Source organism: Dromiciops gliroides, chromosome 6 (assembly GCF_019393635.1).
Source record: "Dromiciops gliroides isolate mDroGli1 chromosome 6, mDroGli1.pri, whole genome shotgun sequence".
Taxonomy (NCBI): domain Eukaryota; kingdom Metazoa; phylum Chordata; class Mammalia; order Microbiotheria; family Microbiotheriidae; genus Dromiciops; species Dromiciops gliroides.
In genome coordinates, this window is record NC_057866.1 from 110,935,207 (window position 1) to 110,956,066 (window position 20,860).

Sequence of the window (20,860 nt, forward strand, 5' to 3'; positions counted from 1 at the left end):
ACTGAAGCCCCCTAGTGGAGCACTTTAAACAAGCCAAATTCAGTTCTTAGCACTTAAGCCAATCCTGGGGCCATGACAGCCCAGGGAAGTTCTGAGCCACAAGTTACATGGGGAACATCACACTCACAAAAGGGATGCATTACTGACCTAAAGCTGTATATTTCTGGCCATAATGGTTTTTTATGTTAGCATTTTAAAACACAATTCTCATGACCTACCTATTGGTCTAAACTAAAAGCATTTACTTATACTTGGTACTGTTAGACAAAACAGGATCATACTGACCATTATTAAAAAGTGACCATTCTGAATCCCCTTTACAACATTCATGACAAAATCTTCCTGATTAGCTTGAACTTTCTCAGCAAGAGGGAATTCATCTAGTATCAAAGCAGCTGACTATTCTTAGATAGTTCTAATTGTGATAATGTTCTCCTTTATACTGAGTTGAATTTCCCTTTTTTATACAAATTTTATAATTAGGAACAGGAAAAGAAAGGGAACTACAAGTCAAGGACACCGGGGGGTGGGTTTTTCAAAAATTAATTTTTATTGTTACATTCCAGAGAGGATGTAGAAAGTAAAGAGCCAGTTATCCAATAACTGTCCAGGACCTTAATTACAGTTCAAAGACAGACAACAAAGGCCACCAGCCACCTCTCAAGATGACTGGAAACACTGAAGAATGTGCAAAAGCCACCGATTCAGGGAGGCTTCAGTTTTAAAGATGGATTTCTTTATCACATGGTTTCCAAATCTTGAGGCTTTTTCCCTAAGGCCATGAGAAGAGGGTAAGAAAAACCACATACACCAACACCATTTGTTCAGTCACTGAGAAAACTAGCAATGGGCCATCCCATCCCAGAATGCTCTGCATTAGACTGGAGAGTTTATCTACATCACAGTACTGAAGTAAATCTGCATTTCTGTCAGCAATATTTCACAGTCAACTTACCAAGTGTTGCCAAAAGCCAATCATCTGCTTAGGATACAGTCAGTGCACAAAATCAACTGAGCAAGTCAACATTTCCAGCAGAGTCTGACTCCACTGAAAATGAGACCAAGCACAAAAATACAATAGGAAACATCTATTTACAAAAGTCCATGAAATAAAGTGTCATGTAAAAGCTGTATTTCCCTCCCCCTACACACAAAGAGTGTGAAAATTGTCTTGAAAAATATGTTAGAATTAAGGTAATGAAGGAGTGCAGAAGGAAATGAATGTCTGCCAGAGAGAAAGGATCTCAAGGTAATTCATAGGTAGATTTAGCTTCATTAGGAAAAGCCAGAAAGAACTGTTTGTGGCTTTTTGGCTTCTGAGACATGTGCTTTAAAATTTTTCCAGTTATACTTTTTATTTTTTAAATTAAAAAAAGCTTGTTTCCCCCTCTGCTTCCAGTTTTGAATCATCCAGGACGTTTAGTGAAATCTCTCAGCAGCGGTTTAAAAAAATCAGGAAAATATGGGCAGTTTTTTCCAGCCCACCTTCCTTCCTTCCAGCCACGTTGGCACTGGATTCCAGATTAACTGAGGACCACATGCCGGTCAAACACAGATTTCCTCTGCTCTTGAACCTGAAGCTTCCAACGTTGCTGGGCATACTCCACTTTGTTGAGCACGTTAGCCCGGCTTCGGGATCGGGCTAGCACATCGTGGGCATTTGCAAATGGCTGGTGATCCTACAAGTCCAGGAATGGAAAAGAGGGAAAGGGAAGAATCAACCAATGGTGGAAACATACAAACAGGGAACTGCATGCCATGCACATTCATAAATCTAGGCAGTGCATGAACCTCTCAATCAACATTGAGCCTGTCCTACAAACAGTTCAACACAAACACACATGAGCCTATACAGATCTCACAAGTAAGAACCAAGAACCTCCATTATTGTTTTCACACTAGAAGGGGGAGGTTAATTATGGTAGCAGGGTGGCTCACAACTGATGAAGATTAGGAGCTCTGGGAGGTCCCATTTCCCAGGGGTAAAGGCAGAAAGACTTCTCTCAAGAAAAGAAGTCAAGACATTCCTGTATTAGTAAATACAGATAAGAGATGCTTCCCTAAGGGTTGATGGAAAAAATGCCTATGCTCACATCAACAGCATTTTCATTTTACCACTGTAGAAATTAAGGAACACAGAAATTCGGTGGCTTGGCCATTATTATACAGTGGTTCTGTGATAAAGGTAGGGCTTTAACCCAGATGTCAACTTATTCAGAGTTGGTCAAGTGGCAACCAAGACTTGTATTTGCCCAGGGAAATAATTTGATATGCCTTATCTGTGTTTATTTTTCCCTCCAGGTGAACTAGTTCTCTAACAGCAAAAATCTGAAAGCCCTTCCTACTTTAGAAGTTGGCCACCTTTATGAGAGGCTTTCAATTTCAAAAGGAATGCAGGACACAGGGATTTGCCTCAATTTCTACCAAGAGTCTCACCAGATTTTTAATATTCCCTGTAGAATAAACTAAAATATTACTAAAAACCCAATAGTATCCATGTTAGCCTGATGATTGAGGGCTGGGGTGGTATACAAGGTTTCTAGGTGGAAAAGCTAAAGTAAACCTACCCAACAGGGTGTTTATAGTCATTACACTGGAAAGAATTGTGTTAAATGCTCTAAAAATAAAACATAAACACAGCTGCCTAAATGACAAAAGCCTTCACTTGTCATTGATCGCTTTGTTTGGCCTTTCCTGGATCCCTTTCCCAAGAGCTCAGCCAATATAAAATCCAAGTCACAAGTCATGCCTTTCCCTAAACCAGACTTTAGCCTTCAGAGAAAAAAGACAATTTTTCTTTTAAGTCCATTTGAAAAATCTCAAGTACTAGACATATCTGGAGTATGAATGAAGAAGTTGCAAAAAACTATACAACAAAATGTTTATGATGCCTGACTTTGTTTTAATAACATGGTATGTTCTTTAAAAATGTCAAAAGCATCAATGCCTTTTCAACAATAGCTCCTTCCCCATGGCCCCCAGAGAACCCCCATAATCCTCTTCCTTCACTATATGCATATTTCTATCTAATGCTGCTTTGTAATATCGTTAGTACCCTGTAATCAAACCCCACCATATTACAGTGACATAAAGCCTTCCTAAAAGGGAGGCTAGGCTGTGTAGCAGATAATTGAGTTAGCAGATGTGGAGTTAGGACCATCCAGGATCAAATCCTGCCTCAGGCACTTTTTAGCTGTGTGACCCTGGACAAATCACTTCACCTCCAGACTTCAGTTTCATTTTTTTTGTTTTTGTTTTTTAGTGAGGCAATTGGGGTTAAGTGACTTGCCCAGGGTCACACAGCTAGTAAGTGTTAAGTGTCTGAGGCCGGATTTGAACTCAGGTACTCCTGACTCCAGGGCCGGTACTCTATCCACTGTGCCACCTAGCTGCCCCTCAGTTTCATTTTAAGTGAGCATGATAATAGCACCCATTTCACTGGGAGAATAAAATGAAATCATCTACAAAGTGTTCTCAAAGCTTAAAGCACAATGTAAACATTGATGATGATGATGATGCTGTTCCTAAGGAACTAGGGACTCCCGTTTCATAGAAGCAATTACACCTCCTTTCTTTACAAGTTATATTCTCTCCCTGCCTCTGTTCTCCAAAAGAATGTAAGCTCTCTGCAGGCGAGCAATTTTTTCTGGCTTTGTATTCCCAGTACCTAGGTACATAGGTACCATAGTACCTATGACTTCATTCATTCCCTAAGATAGTGTTGTATAATGAAAAGAATACTAGGCAGGCTCCCTGGCTCTGAGCCTTACCAGCTGGGTGACCCTGGGTACTGAGGGTCTTGCTGAGCATCTGTTTCCCCATCCATAACATACATGTATGCCTGTCTCAGAGGGGAGTAAGGAAAGTGCTTTGTAAAGCCCTCAGTAAGTGTGAGTTCTCTTCATTGTTAACACAATGTGCTGAGCTCTCTAGTAGGTGATCAGGAATATGATAACAATCAAAAGAACACAGCTCCTGTTCTCTTAAGGTCCCACAGAGGCTAATTAAGCCCCATACTGCAGAGCATGTTAAAGAGCAGACACTAAAACTCAGGCCTCCCAGCTTTCCACTAGCACCATCTCTGCTCCAAATACAACAACTGTGCTCATGGATAAATGGGTACTTAAAGGTCACAGCAGTAATATGAAGAATAAACTCTGTATATAAAATACTATGACTTGGGCTTGTTTAAATATAAATACAGGTAGGAGGAAGGGGCACATATACACTATCAGAGGCAGAGGACCTCTCAGCTTCCATCCCTAACAACTTATCAAGATAGGGGAAAATTTTCTTAAGGAACAAATTCTACAGAACAAAACAAACTCGGTAATCCTTTTAGTCTCCCCAACTATCAGAACAAGACTGAACTGGTTGCTTAAAGCCATAGATGCCTGTAGAACACAAACAGAAATTCACTCTTCTTATAAGCCTGTTCTTTTATACCTGATAAAATTACAATAAATACAAAACAGGTTTTAACGTAATGCTTTGATAATACTCATGATGTGTCATGGTTATATGATATAGTAAATACAGACTAACCGCCTGCTCAGAGCTTCCCAACTTTCACTGTCAGACTTGTGCCCTGGTTTAATATTGCTAATTAATAAAAAAAAAGTTTAGATGGAAACCTGAGTTTGAGTAAATTAAATGTTTTTCAATGAAGACTTTCAAAAGAGTTTTAGAATTAAAGCTGTTTTTAAACATCTCACAGCTTTATTCTCCAGACAAATCCTACTCTTCTGCTTTATCAAGTACAGAAGTAGCTCAGGCTTCTTGGGAGCCAGGCCAACAGAAGCACAGCAGCTCCTATCAAGCTGGAAAGGCATCAAGTGCAGGCCCCATCTTGACACGTTTAAGCATTAACAAAGGACATTCATAATGGGTTTGAAATCAAAAGGTAAGAGCTCTAATGCAACATGGAGTCATGATCCTCTCGAGTCATAAGGATGCCCTTCTTCAGAAAACAACCTCTTCACCGCAAAATAGATGATTTCACAAAATCCTCTTGGTGCCTCTGAAGGAGCAGGCAATGCTAAGTGCAAGGGCTGGAGCTGGGAAGTAGGAGCTGGCCATGAGGTGCATGGAAGAAGGGGAAAAAAGGGCTTCTGGTATCTTTTCTTCTTAAAAACATGTTTATTGTTGGTATTTCCCTCTTACCCCCCCAATTATCAAGCCTTTCTTTTCATCCTATCTCCCCTCCCTGCTTGGAAAACGGAATGAAACATAAAACTTATAATCAGTGAGCATAGTTGATTTCACATTAGTAGTGTTCAAAAATGTGCCCCTCAGTCTGATTGTTAGCCCATCATCTCTCAGTATCTTTTTCAATAGAATTGTGGAGAGATGGCAAATAGGCCCTTGCTTTAGCTGTCATTAAAGAGGGCAGAGATCTGGAACTTGTTTGCTTGTCTTCTTTAAGTTCGTTTATTAATCTGTAAAGATCTGGTGGAAAATACCTGAACTCTATACAATATACAAAGATTAAAAAGCAGTGAGAACAGATATTCTCAAACCATGATACCTCCTTGGATAGAACAACTTTCTCAGGAAAAAACTTATTACAACTTAAGTTTTAACGACAAAATGTGAATTAAGCTCCTGGCACTAAGTATAGTTTCTGACCCACAATAAGTACTTAATAAATGCTTGATGATCATCTTAATCATAACATGTCATAATGTATTAATTATATCTTATTACATAAATATATTTGTTGTCAATTATTTGACAGCAATTATCCAGCTGAACATGGATAGTTCAGAGGAACTATTAACTTACCCCAACATCATCATCACTTTGGATCAATTGGGAATGTCCAAAGAGACGCCTCTTCAAAATAGGCTCAACAAGTGTAAGGTATACCATGTACAGTAGAAGCAGGCCCAGAATAGACAGATAAATTATAATTGTAACCTGAAGGCAAACAGAAAATATATTACATCTCTGAGAAACAACAAAAAAACCCCACGGTTTTATACATCAACAAAGTCAGTGAAAATGTAGCTGTGAAGACCCATGTATCAAATATATCAGTAACACTGGGATCTAATCAACCTTGAGAGGGTCCTTTAACTCAAGGAAATTCTAGTATAAGAAACAAACTAAATTCTTCACAAAGTATCAACTGAGGGGAAAAAAGGGAAAGAAACCATTTTGTCCCTGGCCAGCAAACATTTCTCAAGGACTCCAAACATCACATATATACCTACTGTTAATTTCAGTTGCCACTGAAATAACCCTTTTTTTTTCCACCTGCACACAAACATCCCTGATTTCATGTCCCCAAGTTAAAGGTCAATATCACTAGGTTTTGTACAAAATGTAACTCTCAATTCTAACAATGCAGCCTGGAGACAGTTGGGTAGAGTGAAGAGTACTGGCCATGGAGATGAGAAACAGGGACTTGAGGGACAGCCATGCCATGTACCAGCTAGGGAACCCTGCACAAGCCATGGAACTTCTGAGGCTCAAACAACATAAACATGACTGATCTCATGGCAGGTGTGGGGACTGTGTACATTAATCTATAAAGCACTAGATAAATGTGTTACCACTTTCATGATATAGAAAAATCCAGATATGAGAGAATCTTGGGAGCCTTGAGCCATATTCTCTCAGTGTGGACTGGTTTCTACATAGCACAATTACCTGCTGTATAAGCTGAGTCAGTGGGTTCTTCTGCATCCCATCCAGTGGGAAAAGTTCCTAAGGCAGGAACTGCCTCTCAGCAGGAGATGGCCACCCAGGCCCACAGAGGCTGTGCCTGCCTTGAAAGGGGCTTAAACAGTCCTCTTGGGCTAAGGTATTACTCCTATTTCACTCTTCAAAGCTCTGTAATTTCCTCAGAGTGGTTTCTCCTTCTATCAACACAAACAGCCAACCCTCTAGGAGATGGTTTTGAAGAGCTGCTGCGGCTAGAAATTTGATCACTCTTTGGCCAAATTGGCAAATTAGCCAAACTGGTCTGAGGAAAACAAATACACAGTCTGTCACTGGTCTGTCAGTTTGATTGGGCCTATTACCTTATGCTCTATTTGTGAAGCCTTCAAGAATCAAGGGTAACCACACCATTCTGAAGCAACAATGCAGGGCTTTATGGAGGAATGCACTGTACTAAACACTGACTGGCATTAAGTAATATAGGTAAACAATAGAGGAGACTGGGCCAGTCAGTCTCCACGGCAAAACATCCAGTATTGAATTTGGGTAGTAGTAGGAAATGACTCTAGGTCACCAGAGAGAGGACCTTATAGTTTAAAAATATAAGGAAAATCTTAAGATCTAGAAAAGTGGTCAAATTAGAGAGAGCTTTAAGTAAGCCTAGCAGCATAAAATAGGTATCTAAACCCAGAAAAAAACTACATTAAATGTTTTTAGTTTTGGTTACATTATTCAGCTTTGAGGGAGTGGGAAGAAAGAAAAGGGATTTAATTACAGCTCATAGAATACATAGAGATATATATATACATATATATGAACTGAAATGACATACATCAGCTTTCTGAAATGTGCTAATTACACACTTTCTCCACAACAAATTAGTGGCAGCTCACACATTCTTCTAACGTTAGCTAATTAATCCACAAAGAATCACCTATGGTGCACAGGTAGCAGGCTAGTTTCAATTTACTTGTGAAGGGAATGATGAGAGAGCTAAGTGACTAGTAAGATGTTAGCTAAGGAAGTTAAAATTCCCAAGTGTCTGTTTGGGTCAGAAACCACGAGGCCCTAACTAACATCGATAGCAATACCTTACAATGGTACTGTATTTTGCAATGTTCAAAATGCTTTTACTTGTCATCTCATATGATTCCTAAAACAGCCTTGGAATGTAAGTAAAGGCAGAGTTAGTGCTCCTACATAACAAATGAGGACAGGGATTTGCCCTGGGTCACTGGAGTAATGAGTAGCAGAGCCAGGACTGGAGCCCAGAGTCCACGACCACTGCCTGTTATCTGACTGCTCTTTGGAAGCCTCTCTGTTGCTTCTCTGAACAGTAAAAATGGAAATTTACTTTGATTGTGACAGAACTTCTTTCTTCATATTTGCACTCACAACGCAGGCAGTAAGCTTCCACATCAGGTCCCCGGACTGGCATAGGTTCTACAACATGCAGGCAATCACTGCAGGAGAAAAGTTTTAAAGAAAATTAAAATGATGTTTAAAATTGGTTTGATTAGCTAAGCATCCAGGAGCAAAACTATCTGAAATTCAGAAAAAAAAAGCCATAATTAAGAGAAGTTACATGAAAACATCACAGAATCCTGGAATCTCAGATGTCATTAAATCTAATCCCCCCTGCAAGGAGCATACCAACAAGGTAAAACAAAACAAAATCTCTTTTTCAAGAAGAGTTTGGAGATACGACATCAGTAAAATTTAACAATTCATTACAAGGGAGGGATAGAGCCAAATTAAGTTGCCCTTTACCAAGGTACTAATGTATCTTTTACAAGGCTCAAGTATGAACAGCTAAATCACAGAAACTCAGGGTTGGAAGGGATCTGAGAGGCCACTGAGTTCAGCTCTTGCCTGTTGTGTGAATGAGTATCGACTCTCTACTCACAAACAACTGTGGTATAAGACTGTTAAACAGAGATCAGCATAGTCATATTTGAACTTGCTCATTTGAGCTCAGTTCTCTAGTAAAAGAGCTTTAAGGGGCAGCTAGGTGGCACAATGGATAGAGCACTAGCCCTGGAGTCAGGAGGACCTGAGTTCAAATCTGGCCTCAGACACTTAACACTTACTAGCTGTGTGACCCTGGGCAAGTCACTTAACCCCAATTGCCTTACCAAAAAAAAAAAAGTTTCCTTTTTTGTGTTTTGTTTTGCTTTAGCTTTACCTCCCATCCAGTAAACATCCAGTACCATCATCTGGGTAATCTCACCATCTGCTCTTGCTGCTGCTGACCTGATGCCTGGTTCTTCCTGAATCCTCAGCCCCAGGCCCTGGGTAAATAAGTCCACTCATCTTTGGAGCTCCCAATCTAGAGCACTAGCCTACTAACTGGTGACTGAGTGTATGAAAACAAACCCACTTAGTCCACCAGTTCTGGCCTTCATCATTCACCAGCCTATGCTTCCACCCCCTCCCTCATCCAGTCATCTCCCCTACCTTTCTTTGACCTCCCCTCTCTTCTGTGGTTACCTCTCTACTACATGTGCTGTCTTTCCTTTTAGAATGTAGGCTTCTGGAGCTTAGCACAGGGCCACCTGTGACTCAGGAAACACTTAATTTGTTTTATTCATTCAATCAGTCAGTGAATATGTTTTAAAGTGATTCACAGGAAATGCTTCTGAGAGCACTGATTTGTTCTCTTCTAAAAATATGCCTAAATCATCAAAATCCGCCTCTCAGAACTGAATGCCTTCTGATGTTATTAAGCCTACTATGTGGTTAGAGAATCAACATGGAAAAAAAATCACACATTAAGTGCTTCTCTTAATTAAAAAAGCCTATCAAAGAACATCTTCCTAGGGAGGAGACAATTCTAGGGAACATTCAAATAATTTCTCTGTCAGCTAAAATTTATTATATGTCCACCCAAAGTTGGACTGGTGGTGGCTGTGTTGCACTGTCAGCAAAGTCTGTCTCTGACACCTCCCAATTATTTTTGTGATTTTCTCTCTTATGCCACCAGTGTTCATATGTTGACTTCAACCCAGCTGCCCAGTGTCTCTCATTCTCTCTCTCTCATAACAAAAGACCTGGATTTGAGTTCTGATACTATAGTTTACTAGCTATAAAACCCTGGGCAGGTCACTTCGGGTTTCTAAGCCTTAATTTCCTCACCCAGAAAATGGCAGCAGGAATGGTTACAATACTAGTTATTGTGAGAAAGGAACAGAAAAGCTTAAAACACTACAAAAATGTGATCAGCAGTCCTGAACCCTTTATATTTATTTAGCACTTTACAATTCGTTTCCATTTTGGCCTCTGAACCATTCAGGAGGATTTCTTCCTGTTAAGGATGAAAAACCGAGGTTAGCATATCTTTCCTAAACTCTGCCTAATGACAGAGCAATCTCAATCAGCTCAATTCAACAAGGATTTAAATAAGTGCCTACTACATGTCTGACTGCACTAGAGGTGGTAGATAAAAAGACCAAAAAAAATCCCTTAAGTAGCTTCTAGCCAACTAAGAAAGAGGAAGGGAGAGATATTCCATAATAGCCAACACAATTTATCTTTATTTTACTTTTTTTCCCCCAGAAAGAGTGGTATGGAAGTCAAACCCCTACATGTGGAAGTCTAAAGAGCCTGAATTCAAGTCTCAGCGTGGGCACTTACTAGTTGTGGTTTCCGGTGAATCACTAAAATCAAACCTCAGTCCTCTGCAAAACAGGGAAAAGATACTTGTGCTACCTACCTCAAAGCACTACAGAAATGGTGAATATTATAAGCTAGTTCTCACACTAAAAGACAATCAACCCAATCCTACCAAAGTCTGTCACTGACAAAGCTTTCAATGTTAACATTCCCCTCCACCCCACTCTACCTAAGAGAATACACAGTATCTTTCAACAACGTATACCTGGAAGACACTTCCCTCAACTAAAGGCCAGAATCTTGAAGTGGCATTCTGAACAGAGGTAGGCCATAGAAGAGATATTTTGGCAGGCCATGTTGGTAGAAGAGTTGGTCACCTAAGACAAGCCCTATGAATGCCTGTGTGTGGCACAAATACTGGTACAGGCCAAATCCATGACAATGAAAGTAAAGCAAAGGGATTTCTAAGGCCTGCCTTTGGTCTATTTATTTCAAACAACTTTAAAGTTCAAATATAATGTAATAATTGAGATACCATGACAAGTGATCTGAACTGTATCACACAAAGTTTGAGAGAGAGTCTTTTGTCTTGTCGGGGCTGTTTCTCTAACAAGTGACATAGCAGGAAGTACAGAGGATAATTCCATTCACTAGACACTGCCAGGAAGAAGCCTGTATTAACTCTTTTTTTTTTCTCTATCAGGAAAAGCAATGGCTCTCCTATTCAATGTCTCTTCTTGTGGCCTTAAGAACCAGTCACTCTCCCCAAAGGGTGAGACGAATGTTCCTCCTGAAAAAGACAGACGGCAGCAATACAAAGGCACTGGAGGTCCAGAAGAAAGCCAGCCAAGTCAGAGGGGCTGAGTGGTGACCACCACAGAAGGCAATGAATGTGTTTGAATGGGCCATGGCCTTAGCAGCTCTCTCAACTGGGCCCTAGAGCACCTTATAGACCTAGACAACGATGCCACCTAGTGGCAGCAGGAGGAAGATACTGGCTTCAAGCCACAACCAGATAGGTTAAAAACCCTTGCCAAGGTGATGTTAAAGGTTCCTAATTCTATGACATGATCATATTTGATTCTCACATTCTGAGGCAGATAATGAAAGCATGATCACCATTTTCCATATGAAAAAGCTGAGATTCCAATCCAGTTCTTCTGACCACATTCCCAATGCCCTTTGCACCCCCTAACGGTGACCTTTCTTCTTTCCTCAAAGTCTCAGAACACCTTGGTCATCAACACCTTGCCTAAATTTCTGAAGCCAGGTGTTTTCAATCAGGATCAAGGAAGCTTACCAGCCCATGGCAAGGCCAGAGAGTCAAAAGAACCCTTTTCAGTGACTTACTGTCAAATCTCCTGATTCTCCCCAATAGTATCCCTCACCAGGGCTGAGTGATGTACAGAATCTATCTGAACTCGAAAGCAAGGGTAATCAGGGAAAGGACATAGGGCAAACAGGAAGGGTAAGTTCATTTATCATTCAAATAATAGGTAGCTACTGATGTGGATCTCATGTCTGGATAAACTAATTGTAAATGCCCATTATAGCCTGAATAATTTATCAGCACACATTAAAGATTAATTTTGGCCTTCTTTTAAATTACAAAGTGACTGTATGATATAAAGCCTAAACACGTGTAGCCAAGTCATTCTATAATATGGAGCAATTTAAGATGAAACAAAAAAGAAAGAAAAAGAGGCTTTACAAAAGCCTACTTAGCAAAGATGTGACAGAGCTACATGCTTATTTCAGAGATGCAAAGAACAGCCAGCTCTTACAGAATTCAAAATAAGCACCGGACTTAAAAGAAACAAGCACTTATTAAGTTCTTATCACGTACCACACACTGTGCTAAGCATTTTACAAATATCTCACTTCTACTAGGAGGTAGGTACCATTATGATCCTCATTTTACAGATGAAGCAGAAACAGGTTAAATAACTTGCCATGAGTCACACAGCTAGAATGTGCCTGAGGCTGGACTGGAACATAAGTATTCTAGCTCCATCCAATATGCCAGTTTTCATTGTGTAGGCAATTAAAAAGTTTTTGGTGGGGCAGCTAGGTGGTGCAGTAGATAAAGCACCAGCCCTGGATTTAGGAGGACCTGAGTTCAAATCCAGCCTCAGACATTTGACACGTACTAGCTGTATGACCCTGGGCAAGTCACTTAATCCTCACTGACCCACAAAGAAAAAAAAAAGGTTTTGGTGCCCAAACTATATACACTTATAGAAGACCCAGAGAATTTCAGAATGACAGAACTAAAAGGGATCAAAAAGATATAGATATGACTCAATCTCCTCATTTTTCAGATGAAGAAAATAGGGCTTAGGGATGTGGTAGAGCTCCAAGCAGGACACAGGCCCACGCTTTTCATCATGCCCCTCTAACACTGTATCCTAACAGAAAGGTTGCAGCTTTGCCTCTAAACTTACTGCATTTTCCTTGCTGTTTCTTTAGTTCCAAACTCAAATGAATGTTAGCTATATGGAAGCCTATCTATAAGAGGGTAAAATTTCCCCAAGCACTTGTTTCCTGAAATTCTTTCACAGTGACTATAAACAAACTATCCCAATCCAAACACCAGGCCTAAAGGGAAGACCGTCTAGACAGAGAAAAAACTCACAACACTCTTTATAAAGACCAGACAACTAGTTTTAATTTGTTACATGACACAATGAAGTTCAAGGTGGGGTTTTTTTGTTCTTTTTTTTGGGTGGGGCAATGAGGGTTACGTGACTTGCCCAGGATCACACAGCTACTAAGTGTCAAGTGTCTGAGGCTGGATTTGAACTCAGGTGCTCCTGAATCCAGGGCCAGTGCTTTTATCCACTGTGCTACCCAGCAGTCCCCGAAGTGTTTTTTTTTTTTTTTAAATAATCACCAATGTTCAATAATGAATAGCAGCAGATCAAGACCTACTAGGTAGTAGAGAACCCTAATCTAAGCCAAGAAGAGCTGCTTAGCTAACTGGAGGAGGCAAGGGAAGGTTTTACATATCCACTGAGAAGTGTACAGAAGGTGATTATGAACATTTTAGGGGCCTTACCCCAACTCTTGGGTAAATTCAATTTGGCTATGCTAAAGAGAGAAGGGGGGAAAGGAAGGAGGGAAAGAAGGAAGGAAGGAAGGACAGACACTGGACTGAGAATGAGAAGCTCTTGATTCCAGTTGCAGTTAGATGACCTGTGTGACCTTGGGCAGGTAAATACAGTCTCAGAACCTTAGAAATGGTGATAAGATTACTTCTATAGCCTAGAGCACCAGTATGTTGAAAGAACTAAGTAAGAATGTATGTAAAGCACTTTGTAAACATAAAGCACTATACACAAGCTAACATTATTACATTTACTTCCAACAGACATCTCCAGATCCAATCAATGCTTTTACTGTGACTATTTTCTAGGACTGATAAGATTAGATTATTGCTGAAGAAGAAAAAATTCTGCCAACACTAGGCAGTAATTCTAGGGCAGTAAAAAGCATCTTGGAAAGAGATTTCAGTTAGCTCAACAGCCCAGAATACTCACCAGTCTTTCTGAGTTATGTTCTTGTTATAAATATATCCCGAATGTTCTTTATAAGGAGGACAAATACATTTACACCGGACATCCTCAAAATTCTGCAACCAAAACAGGTAATTAGTCCAGAGCATTATGCATCAAAATGCTGCTTTATAAAACATTAATATGCATCATATTTAAGAGGACAAACTTTGCAAAGTATCTACTGCTGAAAGAACTTAAAACTCCAAGAATGGGGTGTTGCTTTTTTAAAAATTCAATTCTTTCCTAGTGAGTTTGATTTGAGTTGTCACCTAAAAGCTTTGCACAAAAGATACTCATCTCTTTTTACAATAATACAATTGCTATTATAAAACATCTGGTATCTATCAATCATTAGCCACTTTTATGGATCACATTACAGCCCAATTTATTGTGAATTCCTTCTTTCATCAAAGCCAGAAGAAAGCCTAATACAACTATATTGGTGAATAAGGATACCACATACAAGCAGGAAGGGAAGAATACAGTTAAAAATCCTATATGCTGGGGCAGCTAGGTGGTGCAGTGGATAAAGCACCAGCTCTGGATTCAGGAGGACCTGAGTTCAAATCCAGTTTCAGACACTTGACACGTACTAGCTGTGTGACCCTGGGCAAGTCACTTAATCCTCATTGCCTCGCAAAAACCAAAAACCAAACCAAACCAAAACAAAACAAAAATCTTTATACCCTACAGATCAGAGTTCTCCCCAGCAGACCCATTTGGTGTAAGGACAAGAATATAGGATGTAGAGACCCTCTTAGGATTAGGGTCAAAGTCCTGGCAAAGGAAAGAGGATCAAGAAGAAAGCTACTGCCAATTAGGAGACTGGAAAGGCAATCTTCAAACATCTTCAATGCCGTCATGTTGAAGAGGAATTATTCCGCTACGCCCAAGAAGACAGAGCAAAGATAGAAGACTATAAGGTCAACATAAGGAAGTTCTCCCTCACAATTAGAATTGTGCAACCATAGAATGGGCTGCCTCAGCAAGTACATAATGTAAGGAGGGAGAGAGCATTGACAGAGGGGAAAGAGAAGCACCAGAAAATGAAAAAAAGGAGAGTACTGTACAACTTGAGATAACCACATAATCCACCACAGAACGGGAAGGAGGAAACTTTAGGCCAACAGCACTGGAGAGGTTAGAATGTCTTGGATTGAGGGCTGGGGATGGGGAAAGAGGCCCTGAGATGGGGGAAACAGGAGTGGAAGTCATTCTTCCAGGGATCCAAAGGGGTGTAACATGAGACTGTGGGATAGTAGAAAAAACCTTAAAATCAATTTAGATCAACTCCCCCTCTAGGACTCTGCAACCCAGGCACACTGGTCTCTCTCCCCCTCACACAATTCAACCATTAGCCATCCCTATGGTAGGAATGTCCTCCCTCCTTACCTTGATCCTCTCTTCCTTTAAGACAGTTCAAATTCCACTTTCTACATGAAGCCTTATCTTGATCCCCTCAACTGCTAGTTCCTTCGCTCCCAAACCACCTTGTATTTGTTCTCCTTATATTTATTCTGTAATACAGGGAGTCCCCAAAGTGGTGGGGTAATTTTAAGCTACTAAAATGTAAAACTGCAGTAAGATTTTGGAGACATCCTGTATATTTACTTGCTGTTTCCTCCATCAGAATGTAAGTTCTTTGGGAGGGGTGACTTTCATTCTTTGTTTCTGTATCCCAGAACACAGTGCCTGGCACATTGGAGCCACTTCATGAATGCTCACTGATTGGCTGTAGCAGAATTGCTTTCACTTGAAGTCCCTGTTCTAACATGCCCTTCCTTGACTTTTTCTCGCCCTTGCCCTCGCCCACCATGAAGAATCCTTTTCCAAGTTCCACAGATTTTACCTCCACACATCTTGCACTGATCAGTCCACAGCCACTATCCCGGTTCTGGCCAAGTTCACCTCTCACCTTGGTTAATGTAAGAGTTTCTCATTGGCAACCTAAAAGAAGCGATCTCCTCATTCTCCCAATACTCAAGAATCTTCACTAACTTTCAACTTCCTCTAGGCTTAAATATAAACTCCTCAGCATGACCTCTAAAGCCCTGCACGATTTTGCTTCAACCTGCCTTCTCTCGTAGTACCTTCCTTTCATACATTCTAATTCCAGCCACAGCAGTCTACTAGCACCTGTGCACAGGTGTACTCCACTCCAGGAAAGGCATGGCTTCTTCCTTTCTGAATCTTAGGAACTTTTGCTTTCTACAAGGGTCAAATAAGGTGCTACCTCCAATGGAAGCCTTTCTCCCCAACTGTTGGTGCTGTAACCCTCCTTAAATTCTCTTGGGTAAAGCCCATTTGATCCTCATAACTACCTGAGATGGTTATTACCATCCCATTTCACAGAGAAGTAAACAGACTAAGAGATTCTTTACATGATCACACAACCAGCAAGTCTGGGAAGCACAAACATTATAGGCAATTCAACCTTCTTCATCTCCAATTTATCCTGTGAAATCTCATTTGTAGTTTGCATGTTGTGTCCCTCATTAGATTGTGAGCTCCTTGAGGGCAGGGGCTGTTTTTTGCCTTTCTTTGTATCCCCAGCACTTAGTATAGTGTCAGGCACATAGTAGGTGCTTACCACACTCTTATTGATTTGAAAAAAATAATTCTCTTGTGCTTATTATTTGTATATTTGCCGTATTGCACTGACTGTCCTTAAACTCCTTGAGGGCAGAAGCTGTTTTGGTTTTGTCTCTGTACCTTCAGTAAGTTCCTGGCAAAGAGTGGGTGCTCACTAAATGTTTGGAGAGTTAACCTATGAGAAAATCATATGACTTCCCTGACCCTCAAGTGAAGATGTGTGGCATGAAGAATACCCACAGGGGACATGACAGCTGTCCTTAAGTATCTTCTGTGTGAAGACGGATGATGTCTATTGTGTTTGGTCCCACAAGGCAGAACCAAGAACAGAGGGTACAAGTTTTAGGGAGGCAAATTTAGGTTTGACACCTGAAAAAACTGCCTAACAGATGGAGCTGTCCAGAGGCAAAATGGGAAAATATCGGTCATTTTCAAATAAGCAACAGAGCAGTCCGCTGCCTTAGGAGGTGGTGGGCTCCCACTTCCTGGAGGTCTGGGCAGAGGACAGGTAACCTCTTGCTGGCTATGTTACAGTAGGGACTGGACTAGATAGCTAAGATCTCTTCCAATTCCACAATTTTGTGATTCTATAAAACCTTCCTATCAGAACTATGGAGTTTGGTGGGGGAGGTGGAAGGGGAAAGAAGAGAATGAAAGGGAGGGAAGAAAGGGAGAGGGTGTGTGTGTGTGTAGGGGGGCGGGGGTTGAGGGAGACTGGGGATAGGGAATGGGCCTGGTATTAAGAAGCAAGTTTAAGTGTGTAGGAATGGGGTCGGGGGACAGTCATGTCATCAGGACTAGGGTTTTTTTCTGGAGGGGGTATTGGGAATCATTCAATCAGAACAACAGGTATCCAAGGTAGGATCCTATAAAAACCTAATGTTTTCTGGAATCAAGTTAGGTTTTAGGGAGGGCTCCCTGACAGGATTGTACTCAGAGGTGGGGAAGCTGGTCTATAGAGAGTAGAGTTCAGTGTTTGAAGGATCTCATTAGTGCCAGTGGGGGTGGTGGGGTGGGGACATCGTGCTTCTATGACAGACAAAGGGTGGATGGGTGGGTTTCCTGTGCTCAAAAGGAGAAAGTTCCCATCAAGATCCAGTATTTTTCACGTCCACTCGAAGCTTACTATGGGAGTGGAAGGGGAGGGTGTGGGTGTAAGGATGGATTTGTCTGAGCTGGAAGCTATTATTTTGGGTGGCAAGTCATGTAAGGTTGCCCCCTGAAGGAAGTGGGGATATGGGGGCCCTTTGCATTGGCCAGGTCTTATCAGAAGGGGAGGCAACTAGCAAGACTAAGAATTACAGAAGGCTCCCCCATCAGGGCCTGATACTGGCAGGGAAAGGATTGTCATGGCCTACACATACATACATACACCCCCACCCACCCAAGGTGGGGCGGGACGGGGAGAAATCTGTCAGGCCCCCATGTTTGGGAGGGTAAGGTTCCTATCAAAACCTGGTATTTGGGTAGCATTGTTAGGATTACATGTTTCAAAGGGTGGCCTCCCTAGGACTAAGGATTACAAGAGAGCCAGTCAGACCAAGTCATTGTGGAAGGGGGTTCTGTCCAGTTGTAAGGGGGAAGGTCCCCATCACAACTTACCATTTGGAGAAAGTGAGAGTGGAAGTGGAAGGGGAAAGCCTCCTGTCAGAACTGAGGCCTTCAATAATTCCTGTAGGAAATGAGGGTTTTGGATCCCCTTATCAGAGCCCAGGGTTTGGTTACTGGTCAGTTTCTTGGAACAGGTTCCACCAGGACAAAATATTACAGGGGACCCACTACCACGACCCCAAATAGGGGGAAAGTCTTTATCAAGACCTGGTGTTTTGGAAGTTTCTGTGGTGGCCAAAAGGTTTAGGAGAGGGGCTCTTGTCAAGACCCATCATTTTTAGGAAAAGGTTCCTGTAAAGACCTGAATGCTTGGGCAACTTTCAGTCAGGACTCAAGATTAGAAGGATTTACTAGAGGGGTTGGGGGCAAGTGGAGGAGCCATAAGGAAAATGTTGCCAGGGCTTAAGTGTTAGAGGGGATGGCAGGAACCCCAGGGCCTGGTATTTGGAGTAGGGCTTCATCAGAACTAGAAATTTCAGGGGAAAGTCTCGTCGGGACTAGATATCACGGAAAGTCTCGGTAAGGCCCAGTGTTGGTAAGGTGGTAGAGCTACTCCAGGGCCTGGGATGATGGAGTGGGAGGCCTGTCAAGACACACATTTGGAGGTAGGGGTGGGTGGGGGTGGAATATCATCAGGACTAAGGATAACAGGAGTCCTGAAAGAGCCAAGCAGTTTGAAGGGAGCTGGTATTTAGAGGAAGATGCCTTATCAAGATCACAAATTGTTGTTTGTTTGGGGGAGGTGTGTGCAGTTTCCTGTTAGGACTAGGGATGATGGCGTTGGGTCAAAAAAAAAAGGGAAGTTTCTGAATATACTAAAGGAAGGGTTCTTATCAGGACTAGTGACCTTCAGAGAAGTCTAGGGATGACTGAACTTCTATCAGAGCCACAGGGTGGACCCAATCAGGATCTGGTGGTATTTGTTGTCAGGGCTGGAGCTTTCAAGGGGAAGCCCCCTATCTGGTCTAGGGATTTCAGGGGCTCCTTAAGGCTTAGCATTGTGGGAATGGGGTGGGGGAAGTGATTCCTGTCGGCATCATGTGTGTGTGTGTGTGGGGGGCGGGGGAATGCTCCTTGTTAGGTATGAAAATAGGAGGCCTGCCCTTCAGGACCTGGCTTTTTTTTTTTTTAAATAAGTGGAAGGGATCCATGACCAAAGGTTTCACAGCCAGGGATTTCAGGGGCTCCTGACTGGGCCAGCACCTTGTGGAGGCTCCCCTCAGGACCTGGCATGGGGTGCAGTGTGGAATGGAGGGAGCGTCAGGGGCATGTCTTGTTAGGACCAAAGCACTAGCACAGTGCCCAGCACATAACAAGCTTAATAAACACTTGCTAACTGATCGATCAAATGGATGGGTTACAGTAACTAGTGTGATCCTGAGTAATGATAACAATAAAACAACGATGATAATAAACTGTTTCAAGGTTTGCAAAATGTTTTGCAAATGTGATCTCCCTTAGTCCTCACAGCCACCCTGGGAGGTAGCTGCTATCATCACCCCCATTTTAGCCAAGGAGAGGTGAAGTGACTTCCTCAGGGTCCCCAGGAACGATCGACCAGCGTTTACTAACGGCTCCCTCTGTGCCAGGCGCTGGAGATACACAGAAAGGCCCAGGGCAGGCCCTGCCCTCAAGGAGCTTAAAATCTAACGACCGAACCAACAAGTAAATGAATACGTACAGGATAAACAGGAGGTAATGACCAGGGGGAAGGCCTGAGCTTCCTAGAAGATGAGTGGAGGCAGGATTCGAACTCGGCCCCAGGTCCTTTAACCGCTCTCTGCCTCGGTGTCCTCCTCTGAGCAAACCTTGAAGGTTGAGGCTCACTTCTCTCCGAACGACTGGAGTTCCGACCTCTAGTTCCCTCAGGACAGCCCGGTATGGGGGGGGGGTGTCCTTGTCAGCCCCCCCCCTTCCCCCCACAACGGTCTGTTAAGACCCATCCCCACAGAGGTGTCCGAGGGCAGCGGCCTCCTAACACCGGATCCTCCTCAGGCCCCGGCGTCAGGGCAGGGGGCGCAGGACCAGGCCCCGGCCCCGGGGGGCGGGGCCGTCCTTCCCCTCCCTCTCTGACGAAGCCACCGCCTCCCCCCGCCCGGCCCTAATGGCCGCTCACCTTGGCCGCGTTCGCCAGCTGCACCAGCAACAGCCCGGTGAGCGCCAGGAAGGACAGGCCGAACACGAAGCAGAGCCGCAGGAAGCCGCTCCACGCAGTCTGCCCAGCCACCACCGCCGCCGCCATCTCGGCCCGGTCCGGCCCGGCCCCGGCGCCGCTCCGCTTTCGTCACCGATACTTCCGCTTAGGCCGACGCGTCACGGGACTCTCTGTGTCCTCTGGAGAAAGCCTTCCCTCAGAAACGCATGCCCCGATCGAAGGGTCCGGTGAAAAGGAGTTCCGCCCTCTTTCTCCTCCCTCCCCTGCCCGTTGCTCCCTTAACTCCTCCTTCCCCCTGCTTCTTGACTCCATCACCTCCCTGTCTGTCTGCGTGCTTCCTCCTCTGGGAGATGGTGATTGGTTATTGCGTTGAAATAATAATAGCTAACATTCACTCAGTGATTGGTAAATTACAAATAATAACTCAATTTATCTTCACAATGATCCTGAGAGGCAGGATTATTATTGTCCCCTTTTTACAGAGGAGAAAACTGAAGCAAACAGAGGTCAAGGGAGACAGCATTTGAACTCAGGTCTAACTACTTGTCCGCTGAACCACCTCGCCACCTCTAACCAATTCGATGAGAGTTCTTCAGTCTTTCTAAGCTGGTTGTCTTCACAATGTTATTGTATAAAATGGCCTTCTGGTTCACTTATTTCTTTTTAT

General features: G+C 42.6%; 1 protein-coding gene across 2 annotated transcripts; it reads right to left on the reverse strand.

Moving 5' to 3' along the window:
• Nucleotides 1-527: 527 nt before the first annotated feature.
• Nucleotides 528-20,339, reverse strand: TMEM9B (TMEM9 domain family member B). Of its 2 annotated transcripts, XM_043973043.1 has the most exons (5): nt 20,155-20,339; nt 13,818-13,909; nt 8,021-8,129; nt 5,785-5,919; nt 528-1,679 (listed from the first exon to the last, which is right to left on the reverse strand). In XM_043973043.1, the coding sequence occupies exons 1-5, from the start codon at nt 20,278-20,280 to the stop codon at nt 1,524-1,526; spliced, it is 618 nt and encodes a 205-aa protein (XP_043828978.1). In that variant the 5' UTR covers nt 20,281-20,339; the 3' UTR covers nt 528-1,523. The 2 variants fall into 2 exon arrangements, with proteins under 2 accessions (XP_043828978.1, XP_043828979.1); XM_043973044.1 differs by lacking the exon at nt 13,818-13,909 and having other exon boundaries at nt 20,155-20,283.
• Nucleotides 20,340-20,860: the final 521 nt, after the last annotated feature.

Coding starts and splice junctions, on each gene's coding strand:
- TMEM9B (XM_043973043.1), bottom strand. CDS start 20,280: ATGGCGGCGGCGGTGGTGGCTGGGCAGACTGCGTGGAGCGGCTTCCTG. Junction 8,130..13,817: donor AACATAACTCAGAAAGACTG/GTGAGTATTCTG, acceptor TTTCTCCTGCAG/TGATTGCCTGCATGTTGTAG. Junction 5,920..8,020: donor GAAGTTCTGTCACAATCAAA/GTAAATTTCCAT, acceptor GTTTGCCTTCAG/GTTACAATTATAATTTATCT.